The 25,815-nt window shown below is 38.6% G+C and overlaps 1 protein-coding gene across 4 annotated transcripts in view; it reads right to left on the bottom strand.

Annotated features, from left to right (window-relative positions):
* The window catches only part of LOC131737891 (cell adhesion molecule 2-like), a 660,024-nt gene that overhangs the window by 51,826 nt on the left and 582,383 nt on the right, over nucleotides 1–25,815 (bottom strand). For all 4 annotated transcript variants that reach the window (XM_059029678.1, XM_059029679.1, XM_059029680.1 and 1 more), the window contains 3 exons: nucleotides 4,113–4,274; nucleotides 2,464–2,554; nucleotides 1,664–1,842 (listed from right to left, as the gene is read on the bottom strand). In XM_059029678.1, coding sequence (XP_058885661.1) covers nucleotides 1,664–1,842; nucleotides 2,464–2,554; nucleotides 4,113–4,274 — 432 coding nt within the window. The remainder of the gene's footprint in view (nucleotides 1–1,663; nucleotides 1,843–2,463; nucleotides 2,555–4,112; nucleotides 4,275–25,815) is intronic.

The raw sequence follows: 25,815 nt of genomic DNA, 5'->3' as shown, positions 1-25,815 counted from the left end.
AGCTACAGCCGTCAGTATTTCACAAACCCCAATCACAGCTAATGTGGCTTTTCTTTATTCTCCTGGTTAACCTGTACTAAACCATTCATTTTCAAAAAGTCCTGCGCTTTCACAAATATGGATTATAAACTGCTGGTCTATGAAAAAGACACTTTGAGTAATTGGGCTGTTCATCATATAGCTGTTAATTTGTTATGCAAAAAGCAATCCCAACATGTATTCTGTTATATATAAAAGCTACATCTCCCTATTGCAAGTTTGTCAGGATGTGTATACTTTTACAAGGGACAGAAAGCATGCTCTCGGTTTTCTTGTACTTCTGTATTCAAGACAGAATTAAATTTGAATGTTTATTGTTGACCAAAAGGGCTGATTTTGTGGCCCATTATGAATAACAGGCTCCTCTAGAGACCCCCCCCCCCCCCCGCTTTCCTCAAGGCATAAATGGCAGTAAGGTATCAAAGGCAGTAATGTAACCCTCCAGGACAGTTTAAACACCTTGTAGACTCATCATTTCTGGCTGCCCATTCAGGTTCTATCTACAATAGTATGACATGTTTTTCTTTTTCTATGTTCAACCACTGTATTTATGAAAAATACTACTTTTGGCAACTGTGCAAATTACCCATCATAGGGAAGAATAAAAAAAACCAAACCTACTGTAAATTCTTTGTGAGATATAATCTACAGTTGCAACAACTTTATAGATTTATAAAACATTCATTATGAAATGAAAATGCCTTCCTCAGTTTATTGTCTCTGACCCCTCTGCACTCTGTTTCCCCTGACATTAAGTTTCTTTCTCCTGTTCAACTTTATTTCAAAGAATGATGCTTTCTATTCTTGCTAGGGAAACATCAGGTACTGCATTTCTGGTATGTGCTTCCCATTTGTAAACATAACCCTGATGAGCAAATGAAATCCGTGCACTTTAAGCATGATTCATTTCAGTTTTTCACATGTTTTACTTGGTTTGCTTAATTTTCAGTACAGACTTTCAATTTTTAACCTCTCAGTGCCCATTTTACAATGTTTAAAACAGAGTTTAGAAAGTGGACAAGAAGTGTAATAGTGTCTTGTCATAAACAAATACATAAAAATAAGTGTGGCCTCCTAAAAACAATTAGGGAGTCAAATAGATATAAAATGCACATTATAGAAATATCAGATCTGCTTATTTTTTCCCCCAGCATTCCGCTTCAGTAAACCCTTTATAAATGTTTCACAGTACTATTTCTGATATAAAGATATAACACTGGCAAAACACTAAATTGTGTTTCTGTAACAAAGTGCTTTCTGTTGCGCACAGTAGCAGACAGGATTTCGGTTTATCCTAAGGATGGCCCCACCAACACCACTACTGTAATTGCCTAATCATTCCATTGAAGTTCCTCATCCAAATACTAACCAGGCCCAACAATGCATAGCTTCTGAGATCTGAAGAGATCAGGCTTCAAGGTTGTATGGCTGCAGAAAAAAATATTATAATCCCAATAGTTATTTTATCAAGTAGACTGTATCTGGCTGAAAGTAAGTGTCTAAAAACATAATGAAAAATGAATCACCCATAGCTTACCAGGTTCAAAGTGTGGAAAGAAGCCTGTGTACATGCTTAGTATTTAAGGCCAAGAGCTTGTGGTTGCCATGACTTTTTTATACTCACCATACACAAACAGTACGTATTCTGCATTGTCCTGCCCAATGCTGTTGCTGACTTCACACCTGTAAGTCCCATTGTCAGTCTTGTTTAGAAAAGCAATTGTCAGCTCCCTCCCATTGACAGTCATTCTGTCAGGATCCGGTAATTCCCCACCATCCTTTGTCCATATAACTGGTTCAGGACTATCAAAAAAAGGTTAAACTGAAAATAATAAAGCCTGGTGATATGCAACAACAGTTCTACTGGAAACTAAATGCTGTTTATACCCCCTAGAGCAATTCTAGTATGCTCATATTCAATGGAGAAAATGATTTGGTACTGTAACTTTTAAAAGGGGGTCCTGCTCTTAGAAAGACAGATACATCAACAGATGTATAGCTATTTTCTGAGTTTCTAAATGAATGCTTTTAGTATTTATCAGAAATATATCTGTGATGTTAATTGATATGCATAGTATGACTTAGACAATACCTGCAGTGCGATTCTTGTGAAATATTTAGAAACAGGCAATACATGTCATGTAATGTATTCAGTCTAAGTCTCTGGAGAAAGGTTACATCAGTTGTAAATATTTATAGATTACTGTGAATCTAAAATTAAATTACATAAAAAATCATTATAAATGTTACATGTTTTAATTCAGGCCTACAAAAGAGTGCCTTTCAACAACAGTAATGAGGCTAAGTCCCTTCAAATTGTGCATCATTTGAATTTGGAACAGAAGCAAAACAATTATTTTATGTGATATTGGGATGTCTGCTAAATAGTTTTATAACTACTGTAGGCATTTAAATTTAACTTACATGGGATTCCCATTGAAGTCACAGACCAATGTTAAATAGTGTCCTTCTTGTGGCAATTCAGGGGGTGGGATGATCTTCACAATAGGAGCATCTGCAACATTTGAATACAGAAATATTATGAAATACAGTGTTATGTCATAACTTTCTCATTCGCTAATTAGAAAGCTTCATTAGAACTCCTAGCCATCTGGTAACACTTGTCATATTATAATGTATAACTTATTATTAAATTCAATTCAAGTAAATACTCATTCAACCAAATGAAAACAAAACAATCACTTCAATCTATACTACATAATAGCAAATACTAGATGTTTAAAACTAAAAGTCTGAGCTGGGCAGCATTGTACAGTATGTGTAGCGTTCCGCCATTCCGGTTTATTCCAAATTGAACAGAAAAATTACAGGACTTTTTTTAACTGAACAGTCTTTACTGATTTATGCCCAATTTTTTGTCTACCATTCAATATTTTCCCGGTACTGTTTTCTAGGAAATACACAATATTTTGATTTAAATACTGTTTTATTTTGACTCCGACATTGTAATGAGCAACCCTACACTGTATCCTAGGATACAGCAGGTACGTTTAGTGAGTTCACAAACTCAGAGAAACAAATAACGTTCAAACATTTCACATTGGTTCTCTGTTCACAAACACATTATCACCTGATTCTGTTGGCCAATCAAAGTCTGATTATTGTGGCAAGTGCTGGGTGTAGTAACTAGCTTGATCAAAAAATAAATTGAAATACTTACATGAAAATATCATATTTTGAGTGGATGAGGAATGGGGAGAAAACATAAATCAGCTTATGAATATTCAAAATAAAAATAATGTTTTGAAGTATACAAAAAGATGGCTTGGACCATCCAGTTCTGTCCATTTTCTTTTCTTTTTATGATTTCAAGGCGAATAAACCTTGATACTATTTCTGTCAGCACAGCGATTGTCCAAACGTACGCAAAGTACCAACTAACTTGGGAAAATGTGGCTTCGACTTGCACAGATTCTGTTTCATCATACATGCCAGGGACATTAAACTTAATCAGAAACCAGAACCGCTACGCATCATATTCCACATGTAAAGTGTGTATACTAAGAATTTTCCACCAGATTTTTGTTTTTACAGATGTTTCAATTAAAAACAATTTTATACCGATTTTATCCCTTTTTTTAATATTTGTAAAATAAACTCCAAAAAATTTCTGGGAATTTTTTTAAAAGATAAAAAACAAAAATGCTGAAAATACTATGTGTCATAAGATGAAATGATCAGGAATGATGGACTGTTTTGTAAATGAGATAGGGGTAGCATGTATTCAAACCAACTATGAATCACATGTATTTACCTTTCTAGAACCATTTGGTGAACTGTGTTGCCACATGTCACAATAAATCATTTAAAGGAAGTATATTAAATATACACAATGCATAATTACACCCGTATCAAATACATTGTCATTGTTCAAATGAGAAAACACATTAATTATACTGCAGTCTTCTTTTATCAGTGTTATTTATATTGCAATCATTTTTTATGCATAAAAAGGTATGCTTTCATATAAAGGTATGCTTGCATTATATTTATATCTAAAACCACTACCCATATCCACACATGCAGGTTAAATAACATATTGTATTACTTACAATGAACTTTAAGAACCTGTGTAGCAAGCTGTGGTGCTGAGCTAAGAGATTCATGGTCAACTCTGCAGGTGATTGTGACTCCATCATCCTTCCGGTCCACTTTTAGCTCCAGGGTACTTTTTACCGTGAAAGTCTTTCCACTGGCATTCACTTCCTTTACACCTTTATGTTTAAAGATAAAAAAGCAGCTTCATCAGTTATGTGCAGCCAGAATATTAACAACAGTTTCTGTTTGTAACACAAACAACACACATAAGTATGGTCTCCATCTGGAAACAAAACCCTTACATGGCAAAGGTGTTTATAGAACAGCGGAACCATTGAATGACACCCCAAAATATACTTGACCAACAGAATCAAATAAAAACAGTTTGAAGCCAATATATTAAATACAGCATTTTTGTTGACTAAAAAAGTATATGAATATAATACCAAAAAATAGAGAATGCCCTTAATAGTGGGTAGGACCACTTATGTCCCAGCGTATTGTACAATAGGAAACAAGTGTGCGATTTGTGCCGCTGTAGCACTAATGTTGCTTGTCAAACTACGTTGCATGTGTCTGTGGGTCCAATCGTCCAATTGCGTGCTTTCTGAGTGCTTTCGGTGGTGCCTTTCTCAAAACATTGCCATTCCAAGAACACCCAGAATATGCCTTCATGGATCATTTGTACAAGTACCTATGCTCATGCATCTTTTTTAACCTCAATATTATTTTTTAATTTTACAGTAGTTTAGCTTTACAGTACATGGCTTTTATTTTGTTTAACACTCAAAAACAAAACTCAGTATTCAGTAAAACATCATCATCATTTGTTTATTGCAACTCTCCTTTTAAATAATTCTGTAGCACAAAAGACATTACCAACAATTGCCAAAATGTCACTTATGGCTTTACCATTTAAATGACATTTTATTTAAAGTATAATGAAGGTTAAATATCAAGTTCAATCACCAGAACATTGAAGACTAAATCAATTTTATTTTTATGTATATTGTGAGACAGCAGGGAGGGGGTTAAAACTTCCCTGCACAGAAAACATGTGAAAATGCACACTGGTTTTAGTTTAATTGTATTTGTTTATTGTTTAATTTAAATTGGTTAATTGTTTTATTGTTTAATTATCCCCTGCACCTGGTGGTTGTTATTAAATTAGGACCAGGTGCAGGATATTTAAGAGGAGCAGTCAGTCTGCTCAAGGCTGCTGAGTAGAAGGAAGCAGGAAAGCTGCTCTGCTTCTGAGCAGTCCGGAGAAAAAGGTACAGTTTAAACCTGTTAAGGTTTGGGGCAGGTAAACGGCTTAGCCGTCCTGCGAGTGAGTCAGGTTCCAGTGTGTATAGTAAGTGTTCCAAAAACGGAGTTAAGAGTTTGTTTGTTTGGTTTGTAATTAAAAAGAGTGCAACCGCGCGTTTAAAATCCATTTCTGTGTGCTGGGTCGTAATTTAAAGGGGCACGAACGTGTGTGAGGTGCAATCATTTCACATATGGTACCAGAAGAGGGGCGCCCCTACGACCATAGAAATGGAGAGCATCAGAGAGTTAATTGCGAGGATCAACCGCGATACTGCTGCTCAAATAGAGCAGACTGCGAGGTTGGTGAGATGGACGAGAGAGATGGGGTGGGCACTGCTATTTTTAATAATACACAAATCAAAACACACAAAACCAAATAAACACCTAGCTCTTATCGAGCACTAACTACACACGCAGGAACCTAACACAGGACGGCTAAGCCGTTTACCTGCCCCAAAACTTAATTAAACCACCCAGGTTTGCACTATACCTTTTCACCCAACTGCTCAGAAGCAGAGCACCTATCCTGCTTCCTTCTACTCAGCAGCCTTGAGCAGACTGACTGCTCCTCTTAAATACCCTGCACCTGGTCCTAATTTAATAACAACCACCAGGTGCAGGGGATAATTAAACAATAAAACAATTAACCAATTTAAATTAAACAATAAACAAATACAATTAAACTAAAACCAGTGTTTTACATGTTTTTCTGTGCAGGGAGATTTTAACCCCCTCCCTGCTGTCTCACAATATAAAGAAACACTGTATAAAACATGAGTATCTTAAGCACACAATACTGGATTAAATGTGATTAAAAAGGGATTAACCCTTAGCTGTCCATTTATTCAGCGCGTCTCAGGCGCGTCAGGTCCAATTTATTTTCTGTTTATTTTAGACGCGCTGATTAAAAGTATTTTTTTCACTTTAAAACAGGTTTAAAAGGCACTGCATATCAACAGGACACTCAGTACTGCATTTCCAGCCCCATTACCACCCCTTGTTCGCTGTATTTTTCACATACCTCTTCATAGTAGTGCATACCGATAAATCATCTCCTGATCACTCGTTTTATCACCAAACTCCTCAATAATGCGATCCAAGTCATTATTTTATTGCTATAACATCTAAAAAAAGCTCTGCAAATGTCTGTGATATTCTTTGAGCACTGGATGCAAAAGCAGCTATCTTGTTTGTTTATGTCCGTGTTATCTATGTGTGGCTATCTGTATTCATGAGATTCATGTATTACTTATTTATTTTTATTTTTTCAGCTTCTCTCAGCTCCTGTCGGTCTCACTCGGCCATTGAATGGTTTTCTCGGCTTTTTCTGGAGAAAAAAATGACTAGAGACCTGTTTTTTACGTCTTTTTGATGTCGGACAGGGTCCGACATTGGACCGGAAAGGGAAAATTGCGATGTCGGACCAGGTCCGACATAGGACCGCAAAGGGTTAAATGTGATTCAGTGCTGGAAGCAATTAATTAAATTAAAATATATTGAAGATATTGCAATCAAAGCAACATTTGGTAGCAGTTACTCAGCTTTTAAAACTCAAGTTATAACCCCTTTATTACTAAAGAAATACAGGTACATATTACTGATGTCTAATACCCTTCTCCACTGGCACATCTGACGCGTGAGGGCTTGGCTTGGCTTGGCTTGGCTTGGCTTGGCTTGGCTTGGCTTGGCTTGGCTTGGCTTGGCTTGGCTTGGCTTGGCTTGGCTTGGCTTGGCTTGGCTTTCCACTGGTATTTGTCGAGCCAAACGAGAACCAAACCATGAAACTCCGACCTCACAAGACATCTGAATCTTACTCCGAACCAAGTTGGGCTGGGGGCGGGTTAAGGATTTTCATCATTATGTTGCATCAGTCAGTACACTCCAGAAAGAAAAACAACAAACATGACGGGCAGCGAGTGTGATGAGAGAAAAGTACAGCTTTGTAACACTGAGAAAGTGTAGGCTGTAGTTTCTCAGTGGGCAGATAGAAGTGCTCAGAAAGATTTGCAGTCGTGTGTCAGAAATTATAAAGTTAATGCCTGAATTTCTATCAATTTGAAGCAAATGGACATAAACTGCCGGGTACAGTACACTTAACCCTTTGCGGTCCATTGTCGGACTGGGTCCGACATTGCAATTATTCCTCACAGGTCCGACATCATTATAGCAACGCAATAAACGGGTGTCTAGTCGTTTTTTCTCCGGAAAAAGCCGAGAAAACCATTCAATTGCCGAGTGGGAGCGACAGGAGCCGAAACAAGCCGAGACAAGCTGGAAAAAAAAGGCGTATCTCATGAATAGTCATACATGGTATCAGGTATCAGATAACGGGCGGACGTAAGTAAACAAATTGGCTGACTGAATCAGCGCACAGAAAACACGGACATTTGCAGAGCTTTTTTGAGATGTTATAGTAATAAAATAATGACTTGGATCGCATTATTGAGGAGTTTGGCGATAAAACGAGTGATCCGGAGATGATCGATCGGAATGTACGACTATTATTATTATTATTATTTATTTCTTACATAGGTGAACGCTATAGCAAACGAAAGGGTGGTGCGGGGCTGGAGATGCCTAGTGAGTGCTTTGTTGATATGCAGGGCCATTTAAACCCGTTTGACTGTGAAAAAAATACTTTTAAACAGCTCGTCTAAAATTTACTGCACGTGTGAAAATTAATTAGACCTGGCGTGCCTGACGCGCGATTAATAAATGGACCGCAAAGGGTTAACTCACACACTAAAAAAAGCAAAATAATACCAATTGACTTTTATTATGTAAACATAAAGAAAAAAACTCTGGAAAATACAACAATTCTAAACTTATTTACAAAAATATAGTCAAAGTACCGTACAGCTGTACCGTACATACAACTATGGCTCTCGTTGCACTCGCACAGCTTCTTTTTCTTAAGCACCCAAACAAAAAACAGCTCTGGAAAAAACAACAACTATCCTTAAACGGGATATCTTTGGCAAGTCATATTTTTAAAACCTTTTTTTCCCTTTAACAAAACTAATTCAAAGTAAGTCGATCTAATCAGTAAAATGTGTTGATTATGAAGACATTCCTAAATATATTTACAAAATATAGCGATACAAGATACAATTTTACCGTTGGTCTATTCATTTTTGAACACCATTTGTTTGCACATCTTTTGGCAAACTGAGTTAATTAATAACAACTGTCTGTCGTTGCATGTGACATCAGTAGTACGACTAGGCTTTGCCGTGGAAAAACAACTCACTTAACCGCACCGTGAGTGCTCAGTACGGCCCGCACGGCACGGTTGTACAGTCGAAAAGAGGCATTATAGTCATTGCTTGAAATGGGACAGAACTTGTCAGTTCCAAAGATTTCAATACAGGTACTTTTTTGTCATACATACCTTTTTTAGATATAATTAGTGTGCTAGCACAGTCCTGTTTCACAACTGTACCAGTCCATTTATTTCTCATTGCGCACTAGGGCTGCTCCACAGCATTTTTCATTGTATACCAAATATGCCACTTCGCTAAGGAAACAAGTCTTCATTTCACTATCGATGGTAGGGTACTGTGAGTTACCGTGCACTCCAACCCAAAAAACAGCTGTGCTGAAAGTTTGTGAACTGGAAACACCCTCCATATATGTTTATCCTACACAAATGTAAACATGCCATCATGCTGTTTAGTATCTTGGATTTACATAACAAAAAACATTGAAGAATAAATAATTCATTTTCAAAATAACAGTAGAGGACAAATCCTGTATGGTACAGTTCGGCAAATATTGTACAAGTCATAAATTGTGTACAATGTGATATGTTTTGCAAAGACTGTTATATGTTTTGCAATACAATTGCAAGGATAACACATGGTAACAATACAGAAAAAGACATTTTCAGAATTGTTGCTCAGGCAGTGTGAATAGGGTATTCAAATGCGCAGCTTTACTGTTGCTCATAGTTAAGTGATTGTTATAGTAACATATGGGCTTCAACAGCACACCTATGGGTAATTTTTGTATTGCATCATTGTGTTCCACATGGAGTGTTATGTGCCAGCACAAAAATGTAGACATTTTTGCTGGATAAATAAGTCACAGCATGTGTGGATATACACCAAACCAAGCGATATTCTCAGGAAACACAATCATTTAAAAATCATATTTTAGTTGAACATCAAATCTCAGCAGGTTAAAGTAACGGTTCTCAAACACATATGACCAATGTCGTCACAACTCAAGATATTAGTAGTAAAGTAAGAAAGTAATATATTCTGTGTAGTGAGCAAGGGAAATTGTTGTGGTAGCTAATACAATTAATTTCCCTCCATTACTGTGGATGTAATGAAGTTTTGGAACAAGAATAAACACTTTGCCTAAGGCAACACCCTTGTGGTGAAACAGATTTTTCCCATTGTAAATGCTCCGGCTAAAGGAACAGGAACTTCACTTAAAAGAACACCTTCTTGACACCGATCGTGATTTGTTCACAACAGATACAGTACTGTTTGTAACCTGATAACTCATCATCAAACTTAAATTAAAATGGTTTAATTAGTCTTTTCAAAAGCGACATGTCATCGCGAGAGTGTCTTGAGGCACACTGATTGGCTTATCAAATCTTTCCAGAACTGTTTTGTATTCTGATTTCCATGCGTGCACCTCATCGCTACAAAATGGCATGTAAACAAACAGCGAAATGCGGCGCCATTTCTCGTGCTACAAAAAGTTGGAAATTGTTTGAGTTCTTGAAAACATCCTGAAACTCAGACACAAGTCACCTGCTCTGGTGAGTTGCTTCACCATTCTGTTAAATATGGTGAAGCAACTCACCAGAGCAGGTGACTTGTGTCTGAGTTTCAGGTTTTTTTTAACGTGTGTAGGGGTTCTGTGTTAATTTAGTTTGACAGTTTATTAATGTTAGTTTGTCTTATTTTATTATTATAGGTTTATTAACATATGTTTGTCTATTGCTTTTCTTTTACTTCTTCAGTTCATTTCATATATTGATGCACGTGCGTCACAACAAGTAATACATATTTATTTATTTATTGATTGATTCGTATTGTGTCTGGTTGCTAACTCCATCTTAGAGAACACTTCGGCTATAAGAACACTTTGGATATAAGAACACTTTGCTTGCTTCCAGAGGGGTGTTCTCTTAGCCAGAGACTACTATACCGATAACATTATACAAAGATTCTTAATGTACATAATGTATAATTATAATTAAATAACTCATTCATTGATGTGGAGAAGTACAGTCGGTGATTAAATAATTAAATGTTAAATACATAATTTAATTTTTTTTTATTCCTAAACAAAATAAATCGCTGTTTTTTATTTCTACATGAAATAAAAAATAATTAATCACATCTTATCACAAAGTGAGACACCTGTGATGTTGACTGTGGCAAAGTGCCCCGCCCCTGTGTGCATTTGTGTGTTCTGTGTTTGTATGTATGCGTGCGTATGTTAATGTTGGTGTATAGATTGGTACACGGGATATAAACAGGTCTGTGTTTCACGTGTGTTTAAATTGTATATTTGTATTTAGGCACGGGATTGCACATCACGCACGTGCATTTAAAATATAATATGCGAGCACGGGGTTGCACAGAATTAATTCACGTGCTGGGATTCAAGTGAATAATTAATTAGTAATTGAATCCCAGCACAACAGTATATATAGACGCACATTTCATTCAGTCAGGGTTGGGTGTTCGGAAGAGGAGAACGGGTGAGAGAGAGAGGAGTAATTAAAAGCGAAAGATCGTAAATATAAGTGTTTGTTCTCACCGTGTTTGTTTGTCTCCGTGCACCGTTTGTTAAGTGTCAGTCGTTTTGTCTGTGTGTTTATTTTGGCGTCAAGTGCCGTGTCCTGTTTTGTATTCCGTTGTTTAAACCTTTTATTTGTTAATAAACGCTGAGTGCAGCCATTGCACTCAGCTCATCATCACCACCGTCTCTGTCTGTGTATTCCTCTCTGGTCTGACGCCACCCACTCTGGCCGTCTTTGTGACATTGACACACCAACTTTCTTTGCAACAGCAGCCTGAGAAACCACAGGAGACACCAGCTCCTTCAAGAGTTCAACGTCATTTACGCAAGTCACACGGTAATCACGTACTCACTGCACTGTGCTACACAAAACTGTCTTACTCTGAAGAGCGATCTTCATTCATCATTTGAAAATACTGTACCTCAAGTAAATGAAGTGACGTCCCAATTAAAAGACATAAATAGCACTGGGAAGAACCGCCTCCCAGAGTTGTATCCCATTTAAGCAGACATCCTGATTATCAGTATCCGGATTAGGCGGCGCGACTGTAGTAATACAGGCTAACTGGTATGGTAGAAACACAGCAGTGCAAGTCTAGAGGAATTATGTCCTCATTATGCAATGATTACAACCCCAATTAATTCTGTTTTCTGTGGCTAACAACATGGTTACAGTATATGATACAAACTGGGAGAACAAGACATGAGGTAGCTGTACCATACAAAAGCCTTCTGGTGTAAATGCTACCAACGTCATTAATTCATACCAGGCAAGAGGGCCTGAGGACAGTTAAGGAAAAACTACTTCAGAAAACTTAAAATGTAGTTTCTCTCACAGAATAATCCCAGCTGAGGTCTCAGAGGCTAAAACACTGGGGTCATTTGAAAAGCAATTAGATACCAGCCGTGGGAACATAAGGTACTAAAAAGGAACAAGCCTCTGTGGGCCAAATGACCTCTTCTCGTTCACAAGATTTCTTATGTTCTAAAGGTTTCCTCAAACATAGTAGGATGCTGACAGAATATTTCATTCATTATTCATTATTCAAGTCAAGTGACTATATATAGAGAATTGCTGATGACAGTCATTACTCTTAGGACAAAGTGACAGCGCAGATGCATTTATAAAATGTGAAAAAAATACAGAAAGGAAGTCCAAACCAATAATATGTTCAGATTTATTTTGTTTAATTTGTTTTTGAGCAAATACAGTAAAGGCATGTCATGTGTCTGGTCTACTCCTCCTACCCATTTGCATCAGGAAATGCCTCATTTAAAATATACCCTCAATCACACTTCACCTGTATGATTTTTTTTTTTTGCTTGTTGTGAGCAGACATAAAAACATGTATAAAACATCACACAAAAAATGCAATAAAAACAATGAAAGGAACAAACATGCAGTACAAAAATATATTAATTTGTGTGGTCTACGTTTCGTACTGCTGTCTTTACAACAGTGCCTAGATACAAGGAAAAACAATGCACTATTTTAATCTTTTTACTTTGGCAGCATGATATAAACATACAGAACGAATGCCTCATGTACAGTAATACCATCCCTCAGGGTTTGCTTCACTATGTACAGTATGCAGATTTATTCATAATAGTGATAGAAACAGATATGAGTACTGGATAGATTCATGTCTGAGCTATTGGTTATGTCAATTTTGGCTGACAATAACTTGTTGGTGACTTTAAGCAATTTAATAGGCAAATTTGAAAACTATTTAACACCTACACTGATTCATTGTATAATGATTCCCTTGATCACAGGGAAAAATAGCTCTTGTACTTCAGATATTGTGCATTAATTCAAAGCTCATCAGTGTAAACATAGTTATCGCTCTAACCCATTTACTGTAATTAGAATGTACAAGTGAGGGAAACTATTAAAAAATGTTTCTTTAGTTGTGCATCATTAATTGTTTATCTTGAAAATGCAATAGTAATATTGGAAGGGACTCAGTAATGACAGTAATTTAATTTATTTTATTCCCCTTGTCAGAACACTTGATTCATATATTTTCCCTTAGAGGCTGGCTACACAAGAAGCCACATTTTTCCCTCTCAGAGAAACTGCAGACTGCATTCACATTATGACTAATGGGTTGCTGCATCCTGTCTTAAAGAATAATTGTGCATTGGAACATAATGAAGATTTAAAGGGTCTCTGCTCAACACTTATTCTAATTCAATCAATATCATGGTCAACTGGAGCCAAGAATGTCTGACTTCCCTGTAAATTATAGATCTACAATGTGTTCCTAGTCGGATAAAACTAGTTACTGCTAATTAGTTACAAGCATGGCTCAGCATTGATGTACATTACACAGTGTTCCCTTCATCACACAGTGACACACCTTCAACTGAATGGCTCATTTAAATAGTTTTTGGTTTTTAAAGATGTACTATAGGGCCCAGATTGGTTTTGAAACTTATTTAAAGAAACTGAGTACCATTTCAAAATATCAAGCTTGTAAGTATATATAATGAATGACAAAAACAGCAGAAGGAAAAAAGATGCTACCTTAAAAAAATAATAATCCTAGGCTACAGAATCCGAGTTCTGCAGCAGGTAGTAGAAAACGTGTGCTGGTTAAGTGAAAGATTGATCAAATGGATATAAGGAGTTTATTTGTCTGCATTATGAGGTAACTTAAGGAAATCAAAAGAAACTAGAAGCCCAACCAAGTGTGCTTTCTGAATACACAGAATAAGGTCTGGAAGAATGTTGTAAAAGTTACCAAGCCATCATCTTTTAAAATACAATACATCATGTTAAATTTATTAGGGGTTTTAATCTTGCCGTTGTACTTTTTTTTACGATTTTGTTAGGTCAGAACATGGGACAAGAGTCTGGAAAATGGGACAGAGATGGTTCTGAAATGTGCTTCTGAAAGTGTCTGAGATCAGTTCTAAAATCTGCTCTGAAGTGAGAATAGAATCAGATGTGAGAAGGGTTAAAATCATGTCCTGAGAAGGCTGACCAGCTCTAAAGGGGGCTCTGCTCACTGCCCTGCGAGAGACTGAACGAGGAAACAGAAAGCTGCATGGATCCGAAAGTGTGTCTTTGTTCTTATTTTTGTTGGTCAATGACGAAATGAACTTAAGCAACTAGCCAGCAGCTGTGCCTCTGGAAGGTCCCTTAGCCATATGAAAGAATTGCAACAAGAACATTGTTACAAACTACATAACTTCTCAAGCACAACGCATTCTTTGTACTGTGAGTACGTCTGATCAACGGAACCCATTCCAGTTGGAAACCTTCCGACAAGCCAAAGATAATGTTGCAGGACTGTTGGAGATCTGCACCTACCTCCCTTTGAAAATAACTATTATTTATTGCGAGCTGACACAATACAATGCGTACTTCAAACAAAGTACAGTCTTCTTTCGTTGAAACTTCAAACTGAGAGAGATGGGAGAAGCTGCAGTGTTCATCACCAAAGAAGATTGACTTCTTTGTTGAAAATCGATAAGTATTCAACATATAAAATATTAAACATTTTATGACTTGAAAAATTAACTGTAGCTAATGCTATCAAGTTAGTGAATAAAGTCTTCTAGGAATATAATATAACTAGGGGTCTACTTAAATCAAGGTAAATTTACGTATTTTTCATGGATATGTTGTGGAATAAAATTAGGATTTTGTGGACATTTCGCGGACCTGTTTAAACATTAAATAAAACCTAAGTAGACAGTATTCCAGAACACTATAAAGCCTAAAAATAGCGGTACTTACTAAAACAGAGTGCTGTCATTTGTTAAAGGCAAGCATGCAGCATCCCCCTGCAGTTGACTTGCCCATACATTGAGGCTGCACGTTCTGCATCCACTGAATTGGTTGGAAGTTAAGCAAGCTTTGCCAAGTTATACAGATGTGGAAATCGATTAGAAACAGCCCAAAAACTCGGTTCCACAAGGGTATCTGGCATACTTTAATAAAGGTAATGTATGCAGCACGTTCGTTGTCATATTATTTGTCCCATCCAATAATTAATTTTATTAGTCAAAACAAAGAAAACGTGGCTATTCGGTTCTAAAATTCCAACTGCGAAAAAGTAAGCAGCAGGTTGAAGCGAGGTGGCTGTGCTGATTTAACTTGCAGACAGAAATACTTTTTGTCTGCACTGACTTTCCATTTTGGTTTCTGAAAGCTGTTTATTTTACGCTCTGTTCAGCAGCCTCTGTAGTAGCCTTTTGTTTAATGTGTGATTCTGAAGTTAAATTGCAATCTATCGTATTTTCTCCAAAGACACATTAAGATATGCAAAACAATTACCTAAGTCTGTATGTACAGTTTCTTTGGGAAATATCTTGAAACGATCATCAGCCGAAATATACTTTGCTTTTTTTGTCGTCCATTTCTACTATTTTACCTCCAATGCTGAAAACTAGATTTTAGCAACCTAAATCAAAACAATGCAGCACCAACTTTGTCCCACCCCCTACTGCACAGTACTGATCACATAAAAGTAGTAAAGACGCACTGATAGGCTGATTAAAACTTTGTCATTTGAATAGTAAACAAGAACGTTAACCACTTTGGAAAAATTAATTTTTTGTGTAAATGTTATTTGTGGACGTTTTTTGCTTAAGTGCAATGCACACAGGACTGCAAAGGAATAAAAAAGGGCTATCTACAGAAGGAAGACACGTAGTTTGCATCACTTGCGATGCAGTAGTTCATTTAAAAAAGTTTTTTTTTTTTTTTCCTCTCCGTACTTGTTTGTATGCATTGGCCCCTAAGAGGTGAATTTCGCGGTGACCCCTCAATTTCACGATTTCCGCGAAATTGCGATTTAGGTAGATCCCTAACTACAACTCCCTGTTTTAGAGTGTGCAAGAAATGTATTTTGTTTGTTGAAATGTGTAACTCAAAGGAGTTACCAAATAAATGCAGAGAATTTGATCATTGCCACATTTCTGAGTTAATTTGAATATAGAATCAATTGAGGTTAATAACATATTATCAGTTTGGTAGATCACGTCTAAACTAAATTAACATGGTAAAACTAATTTGATAAATTAGTTATTGCAATGTTGGATTCCGTTCTGAATGGGAAGTTGAATTAACTATTGTGCATTTGATATGAAACATAATTGATTACAACAAGAAACAAGTATTGAAAATACTAATGTATGATTAGTCATAATTAATATTAGTATTTTAGCCATGTATGCTAATAATGTTGTGTTCGTTGTTATCGTTTGATCATAGAAATCAATGAACTGTATATTATTCACGCATATTTCTAACCAATCGCCTTTCCTTTCTGTAATATTAGATTAGTTGGGTACCCTTTTTATTCTTAAACAAAATCTTGCTTTATATTTCTGACACATTGTGTGAATGTCAATTATTGTCAAGGGAATTGGTGTTCTACATGATGCTGAACGGCAGGGGACTCCAACCCTGGTCCTGAAAACAACTGGGAATGAGCAAGTCTACATATAATGCCATTGTGATGGGAGAGTAGGTTTCCAATTAGAAGAAATCGCCATACTTTCAAGAGTCATATATCAAAACAGGGATATAATATTAAGAATATAACAAGGCTTAATATTACATGGATTTTAAGCATGCTGTAGACTGGCATAACCTACTCAAACCAGCACGGAGCAGCAGATAATAGTTTCAGGAAGTGACAAAAAACACTTTAAAAGGGGGACCTTCACAATTTCTACACTTTTGTACATGATATGAATCACTTCTTTCCAAAGAATAGATTCTTTTAAAATGTATCAGTGTTAGGAACCTGTGGCTATAGAGCTGAATATAAGAGAAGAGAAGAGAATGTGGGTCTTTTCAGTCCTCTTTATAACCCCAATACCATCAATACTGTAGCTATATTTCAGCTGTGTGTGTGTGTGTATGTGTGTGTGTGTGTGTGTGTGTGTAGGGGAGGGGCGCACTGGGGATTGCCATTCTGTTGTAGACCAAGTGAGCATGCAAAAATATAATTTGAAAAATATAAAAACTAGAGAACCAAAGGACAAGGTATAGTGGTTTGTGTGTGATACTCTGGGGAGAAATGCTTTTTTGAAAACACAAACATAATACAAACTCCTTCAATCCGACTTAAAAGACTTTCAGTGCATGCACCAACAATAAAAACTCAACTTCCAAATATACAATGCTAGGCACTGTAGACTAGATTATGCAGCATATGCGGTTTGCATATGCGGTTTACATATGCAGTACAAAGAATACAGTATAGAGCAACGTTTCCCAAAGTGGGGGTTTCTGATGGGTCACCAAACAATCTAGAAAATATGACATTCAGTGCACACTGTTAAGCTTTAGTTTTACTATACAACTTCTTACGTTTATATTCAAAATAAATATAATTTGCATACAAATCATTAGCAGTAACTATGTAAACAATGTATTGTTTTATCACCAGTCTTCTGCTTTAAATACAAACCAAAAAAATAAAGCATAAGGTGATATTTTATATGCGGTTACTTGTGATTTTGAAAACAGTTGTTAAAATGGATGCAAAACGAAAACATGTCTAATCCTACTTGCAGCTCAAAGAAAAAAAAAAACTTGCTATTATGATCTTATATTAACTTCAGTTTTTCTTACATTGGTGACGAGGATGATCCACGTCCTCATGTGTGATTTGTTGTGAAGTACTGGCTCACTAAAGCATTTAGACACAGCATCCAGATTGCGTTGGGGAAATGACACAAGTTTTTCCAGAAGAAAGCTGATCAATTAACAGTAATACGTTCTTTAAAAAATCAGTCACTGTCTCAGAGAAGGAGATGAATGTATCCTACCTGGTTACAATGCATATTGCAAAAAACAAAAAACTGCACAACTGACTGTTTTTGGTATGTTTGCAGTGCGTGATGCTGAATTGCAAATTAAAACTGGTATTCATTATGTTGCAACACAGTTTTAAATTGATTTTTTTTCTCTGTCAACAGAAACCATTTGACAACGTGTGCAAAACTATAAATCACACATTAAATGTCACTCGCATGCAAAAATTGGATCTTTGGATTTGTATAATGCATATTACGTAAACAAAACTCATTGTATTAAAATCCAATACCAAATCGTTATCCATAACAACTCAGTATGGCGCCGCTGCCGTGCATAGTATCCAAAGTACTGGATACTATACCCTGCTCCATAGGCAAACCTTTAATTTCTGCATTCGCCATCTCAATAGCAAAGCATTGCATAGCGTAAGCTGTACTGAAAATGTCTCAAAACCTCTCTGCTGTTTGGGATTTTTTTTGTAAAATGCCCATACGACCAAAAAAAAGTTGAATGCAAACTGTGCAAGTGACTGCTGATGTATCATGGAGGCACAACCAATCTCTGGGGTAACTTGACAAGCGTAAGTTCATATTATTATTAGTATTATTATTAATATTTTTAGCAGTAGTAGAAATGTGACTGATAATCTGCTTGGAACGGTGACTGAGGCAAAACAAAGCTTTATTTAACAGTCTGCTATAGTTGGTGCTGCTGCAATGCAAGCTTACTGTATATATTGCAAGTAGCAGCAAGTGCGTGTAAATAAACATGGATTTTTATTTTTATTTAAATTATTAAAAAAAATATTACAATTGTATATAACTTATTTTTAAACTATGTGTGACTGTTTTACTCCATTTATATTATCTGTAAAATAATAGGATTTCCAATCAAATATAAACAAGTAGCTATGGTGACATCACCAGTAAATTATGCAAATTAGTACCATAGAAGGTTCGCACCTTCCTTCGGTAATGTGTTCTGAACCTTCGATGGTCAAAATGTGCCCTTCATTGCAGCCCTACTTCCTTGTGAACTAAACAACCATTCTTCTGTTGCTTTCTGTACCAACAGTGAGAGCCAAAGGCAAAATCTGTTTTTCACAATATGTTTTATTTTTAGCATTATAGATTAGTATTCCTGGTACATAATCACTCCCTTTGCTGTAGGTCACATGGTCCAATTGCAGTAATTGAGGGGAATCTGATATACAACACCAGGTGGATATCTTCCAGGAAGTTGCAGTTAAATGTTTTAATCTATAGCATTGAATTTGAATTATGTGATGTTCAGTAAATCACAGTATTCATGGATTTGCTAAAATTCTCTGAAACAAGTTTAAAAGTAGGGAACTACCCTACCTTAGAAACATCCTTATTTACTGTGTCCTGCAAGATGATGATACTGATTGAGCCTTCCTGAAATACTTTGGGGTCAACTTTAATAATCTAAACAGTGGCAGATATAACTATCTGTATAAACCCCTTTGCAGTCTCTGTCGACTATGCTCGATTCCACTTCTGCACCAAACTTCATAATGAGACAGTCAAGCTCTTTGCAAACCTGCCAGACTTCTCTCTGTTTACTTGCACAGTTTGATTCATAGGTTGTTTACTTTGAAGGTTTGTGGCTTTGATTGATGTTGTAGCTGTCAATCTCACAAACCCACATTCCCAGATCGGCCCAACAAAAAGTTTTTATATCTGTTTTCTATTTCAAAGGACCATGAAAAAATCTAATACATGTATGGAATTCATTTTGCGATATTCTGAACTTTAGATATATGTTTATTTGGAAGTATATGCATGTACAGTATAAATTGGTTACATTCTATGTAATCTCTGTATTTTTACTGTATTTTATTCTTTCCATTTATTTTGTTATATAATCTTTGAAATAATAGTAACTGTATTTGTTTTATACTGTATTTTGTTCATTGTATTGTATTTTTTTCATTGTTAAAGTGTATTATATGGACATATACAGTACATGCAAAATGTAGATAGAATGTAAGTAGGAGGAGATACTATGAGTGATTAATATTGAATCTTTGTACTTCTAAATCTGTATTGTGGACAGACATATAATGTAATAATCAAAACGTAGAAAGTAGGGGATAGTCATATATGTAAGGTATAAACCATGATGGGCCAAAAGTGGCATCTCACTAGAAACCAGAGGACTGAACACAAGCTGATGATGGGAGGAGTTTCAGATGACACTGAGGAAGGCAGGAGCAGCTGTGATGGCTGAAGCCGGATTTTGAGGTGAGTTTGTGTCCCTGTTATATGCGAGTGTCACAAAGACGGCCGGAGTGGGTGGAGTCAGACCAGAAGCAGGAAATAAACAGACAGAGAGGTGTGGTTTGGTGAAGCTGAGCGAATGCTTTCGCTCAGCATTTAATAAACAGAACAGAAAATAAAAGGTTTGAACAGACAAAACACAGGGCACAGCACTTGAGGCCAAAATAAATAGACGAACAAAACGGACTAGACAGACAAACAAACACGGTGGGCAGATACTTTAACTATTTACTTTTACAATTCACAATTACCTCCGTCTCCAATCCCGTTCTCCACTCACCGAACACCCAACCCCCGACTGAATGCTACGTGTCTCTATATATACTGTTGTGCTGGGATTCAATTACTAATTAATTATTCACTTGAATCCCAGCACGTGAATTAATTCTGTGCAACCCCGTGCTCACATATTACATTTAACCAGCACGTGAAGTGATTTGTGCCCTCCTCGTGCCTAAATATAAATCTACCTTTTTAAATCACACGTGAAACACAGACCCGTTTATATCCCGTGTACCAATGACTATACACCAACATTAACACACGCACGCAACATACAACACATAATATGCACACAGGGGCGGGGCACAGTGCCACATATACCCCCCCCCCCCCCCCCCCCGTGCAAAGCACACATGGCCTCAACGGCCACCTCCCCCCCTTAAAAATCCAGCAGTCCAGGACAAAGTCTCGGGCTGGGAAGGGAGGCTTCAGTGGGCCCATGGCTGGCCATGCTGTCAGCACCCATGCCGGTAGTGGCACGGCTGACAGCATGCTGGTCCATTCCTGCAGCGAAACTGCTGCTGGGGAAAGTGGTCTCCTGACCTCTCCCCCTGTCTTTGTAGCTGGTAGCTCCCTTTGGTGGGGCTCCGACCACAGTACTTCCGGCAGCAAAGAAGCTGCAGTGGGAGCAGGTCTCCGGACCTCCCCCACAATCTCCGGCAGCGAAACTGCTGCAGTGGGAGCAGGTCTCCGGACCTCCCCCACGATCTCCGGCAGCGAAACTGCTGCTGGGGTTGGTGGTCTCCAGACCTCCTCCCCCTTCTTCGTGGCCGACAGTTCCCCTTTCTGGGGCTCCGGCCACCGTACTCCCTGTGGTGGAGGTACGGGAAGCAGAGACAGCTCCTGCTGTTCTGCTTCTGGCAGTGGCGGAGGCAGAGGCAGCTCCTGCTCCTCTGCTCCTGGAAGTGGCAGAGGCAGCTCCTGCTCCTCTGCTCCTGGCGGTGGTGGTGGCGGAGGCAGAGGCAGCTCCTGCTCCTCTGCTCCTGGCGGTGGTGGAGGCAGAGGCAGCTCCTGCTCCTCTGCTCCTAGTGGAGGAAGCGGTGGAGGTGGTGGAGGCAGCTCCTGCTCCTCTGCTCCTTGCGGTTGTGGAGGCAGAGGCAGCTCCTGCTCCTCTGCTCCTAGTGGAGGAAGCGGTGGAGGTGGCGGAGGCAGCTCCTGCTGCTCTGCTCCTTGCGGTGGAGGCAGAGGCCATGGGGCTGATGCTGGCCACTCAGAGGGAGGCTGTGGCAGTGCTGGCTCCCTCTGCTGTGGCGGCTGGGCTGGTGTGCGCCGTGCTCCCTTCAGCAGCATAAATAGAGGCTGCTGGGGGACACCAGCATCCTGCCCTTCTCCCCCCCAGAAAAATTCAGGGGGTTGAGCCTGTAATTCCTCCCCTTCTGGCTCTTGGGACGGCAGCGATGGCTCCTCCCCCTTTAGCTCTCGGGATGGCAGCAGCAGGTGAACCAACAGGCATGCTTCCTCTGCTGGTGTAGATGGGGACAGCAGGCATTGTTCTGCTGGTGGAGGTGGAACCAGCAGATATTCTCCCTCTGCTGGCAGCTTGGGTCCTAGGGCTGTGGAAGCCCCGACTTCCCTCTCTTTGGGCTGTGGACGCACGACTCCTCCCTTTTGGGCTGTGGACGCACCAACTCCTCCCTTTTGGGTTGTGGATGCACCGACTCCTCCCTTTTGGGCTGTGGACACACCGACTCCCCCCTCTTGGGCTGTGGACGTTCGGGCTCCCCCCACTCAGGCGTAGGACGTCCGGGCTCCTCCCACTCAGGCGTAGGACGTTCGGGCTCCTCCCACTCAGGCGTAGGATGTTCGGGCCCCTCCCGCTTGGGCTGTGGACGCTCAGGCTCCTCCCGCTTGGGCTGTGGACGCTCAGGCTCCTCCCGCTGGGGCTGTGGACGCCCTGGCTCCTCCAGCTCGGGCTGTGGACGCTCTGGCTCCTCCCGCTCGGGCTGTGGATGCTCTGGCTCCTCCCGCTTGGGCTGTGGAGGCAAAACCAGCAGGCATTCTTCCTCTGCTGGTGGACCTGGGCTGCTGTTCCAATTATAACTGCCTCCAGGTAGCTGAGGACCAACTCCACACCTTTCTCCCAGGTGCTTAGAGTGTGTTCCCTTGCATACGCCTCCCATCGCTCGCTGTCCATCAACCGCAGGAACCAGACAGCTACTGGTATAGACTGGGCCTCCAGCCCAGCATTTTCCTGAATCCAGTCCCGCAGTTTGATGGCGTCTTCTGCCATTTTTCTCTTTTTTTTTCTTTTTTAATCCAAAAATGCGGTTCCTGCTCTGGCCTGAGTCCTGGAGGCGCTGTAGATCCCACGCAGGACACCACGTGTCACAAAGACGGCCGGAGTGGGTGGCGTCAGACCAGAAGCAGGAAATAAACAGACAGAGAGGTGTGGTTTGGTGAAGCTGAGCGAATGCTTTCGCTCAGCATTTAATAAACAGAACAGAAAATAAAAGGTTTGAACAGACAAAACACAGGGCTCGGCACTTGAGGCCAAAATAAATAGACGAACAAAACGGACTAGACAGACAAACAAACACGGTGAGCAGATACTTTAACTATTTACTTTTACAATTCACAATTACCTCCGTCTCCAATCCCGTTCTCCACTCACCGAACACCCAACCCCCGACTGAATGCTACGTGTCTCTATATATACTGTTGTGCTGGGATTCAATTACTAATTAATTATTCACTTGAATCCCAGCATGTGAATTAATTCTGTGCAACCCCGTGCTCACATATTACATTTAACCAGCATGTGAAGTGATTTGTGCCCTCCTCGTGCCTAAATATAAATCTACCTTTTTAAATCACACGTGAAACACAGACCCGTTTATATCCCGTGTACCAATGACTATACACCAACATTAACACACGCACGCAACATACAACACATAATATGCACACAGGGGCGGGGCACATTGCCACAGCGAGGTACACATATTTAAGTCTGTTTTCATCCTTTTGGATCTCAAAAGATGTTTTTGTTAGTTGTCGGACACCCTTGTGTCCAAGTCATGCCAGATTAAGTTGAAGAGCGAACCAGACTTTACGCACCAATACGACCACGGTGTCAGGGGACAGTGCATCAGTTTCCCGCAGGCGCTTCAAATCCAGGCTGGTAATTCGAGCGGTGGTGTCTGGCCTGCTTTTCTAAGAGTTTTCATGACTGACAGGAATACATTATTGCTGGTTTCAGAAAGTTGGTGTTGCACCTGTTATCAGGCGTTTCATCCCCAAATATATTAAAGGAAATAGTTGGAATATCACTCATTTTTTGGCAGTGGTTTTTTAACTAACAACAAATAAAATGTCAGTTTGTCATGGAATTTAGAATGTAGTGGTGCGTAGTGATTTATTCAGTGTGAAGCGGCTCATTAGTATGTAAGCCATGGTATACGCTATATATACGCAACATCATGTTTAAAACCAGCAATAATGTATTCCTGTCAGTCATGAAAACTTAGAAAAGCAGGTAAAGACAAGGCCAGACACCACCTCCCTGAATTACTTTACGCACCAATCCGCGGTGGTGCGTAAAGTCCAGTTTGGAATCCTTTAAACAGTTCAAGTTTTGTTTATTCTTGAAATAAATAGTACACAAAGTTGACACTACATTTCATTTATATATTTTTTTCATTCCTTGCCATTGCTGTTTCTTTGCAGTAAACAGTGGCCATCGACACGTTTTCATAAAGTGATAACATGAGGTTTACTTGTGCCTTTTTGTAGCTGAACAGCAAACAGAAACTGAAATTTAACCTTAAACACTTCAAATAAAACAAACGTGGAAATGGCGTTGTAAAATGAAAGGGAAAAAAACCGTACCATTTTGGATCTCGTTTATTACAATATGCATAACAGAAAGTCGCAACAAAAAATATATAATATATCAAATCTATATAACATTCTCTACACAACATTTCCAGCAAGTTGGGCACATTTAAGCTAGACATTTCAGAATGACGTGCTTGTCTTTTTTCTGTCCCATGAGATTCTGACTCGCTCTAAAGCAGCACAACGTGTTTTTGACCCAGATGGCCTTCCATAGCGATCACTATGCGTGTGCGCATAATCTGGTTTGTTTACATTTTGCTGTCTAAAACTTTTAAATAGAGGCTCAAGCGCTGCTGTGTTGATCCAATGTTTTTTTTTTTTTTATATATTAATCTCACATGTCACACAGAGCTCTTTTTCATTTGCCATTTTCGAAACTGTCGCACAACCATTATTGTCTAGCTGTTAAAGAGTAAAACATAATTCATATGAAAAACAAGCTCTTTTTTGTGTATTCATATTCATGCATTTGAACTTATTTTGGATTCACCTTTTACATATTTATTACAATGAAAATTGGAGATTTGCTAAAAATAATTGGGTTCTACTATTTGACTATTCAGAGTCAAAAAGGTGCTTCATCATCAAACTTACCAGTACTTGCGAATCTTTCCTTTGTTGCATCATCTTAAAGATGGGATAACTTTTTCATAAACTCTATTTTGGAGGAACACTTTAAGCTATTCTTCCTCAAAAATACATCAGAATGTAGCATGACACATTTTTATATACATGTTCCTTGTGCCATTTTGCAGAAGACCAGTATAAGCAAAATAAGCTGAAGTAGCAGCTTATTTTGCTTATACTGGTCTTCTGCATCCAAACCTTGAAGTACTGTGTCATCAGATCTTTCACCACACTAACATGTGCTAATAAGTAAGTTAAGACTGCCTTTTTACTTTGGTTACACATGGAGACAGGAAGGCCATTTTTCAAAGTGCTGCTCAATATTTCCCAGTATCTCTGAGTGGTTTCTATGATGCGAACATGGTATCCATGTTCTAATGAACATCCCAGTGGTCTGGCATTAGCAGAAGAACATGAGCAGTAAAAAGCATCTTGGTGAGACAGATAGTGGGGTTATCACATTTAAGTTCAATAGGCTGCTTAGATGCTTTCAGTATTCTACAACTGTGTTTTGAAGAAACAGTAGCTATTAAAACTCTGCATTACCTGCAGTTTCAGGCTTTCATTTTATGATTTATTCAACCAAGTTTCCTTCAGTGGTTGGTAACTCATTTAATTTTACATCCCAGTAAAACTTATCCATGACTTCAGAAAACGGATTCTAAGGTAAAACTTATAAGAAACTAAGTAAAGTAAAGGTTCCGGGTAGGTCCTTCTTCAGTGTGGATAATCAGTAAAATGTTCACCTAGTTTACCAAACGATTTTTCGAAACAGGCCACCAGTTGTTTTGCTTTTTTTGGTATGGT

This window comes from Acipenser ruthenus, chromosome 9 (genome assembly GCF_902713425.1).
Source record: "Acipenser ruthenus chromosome 9, fAciRut3.2 maternal haplotype, whole genome shotgun sequence".
Classification (NCBI taxonomy): Eukaryota; Metazoa; Chordata; class Actinopteri; order Acipenseriformes; family Acipenseridae; genus Acipenser; species Acipenser ruthenus.
The sequence above is the reverse complement of the archived record's forward strand: the minus strand, read 5'-3'. Positions and strand labels throughout refer to the sequence as shown.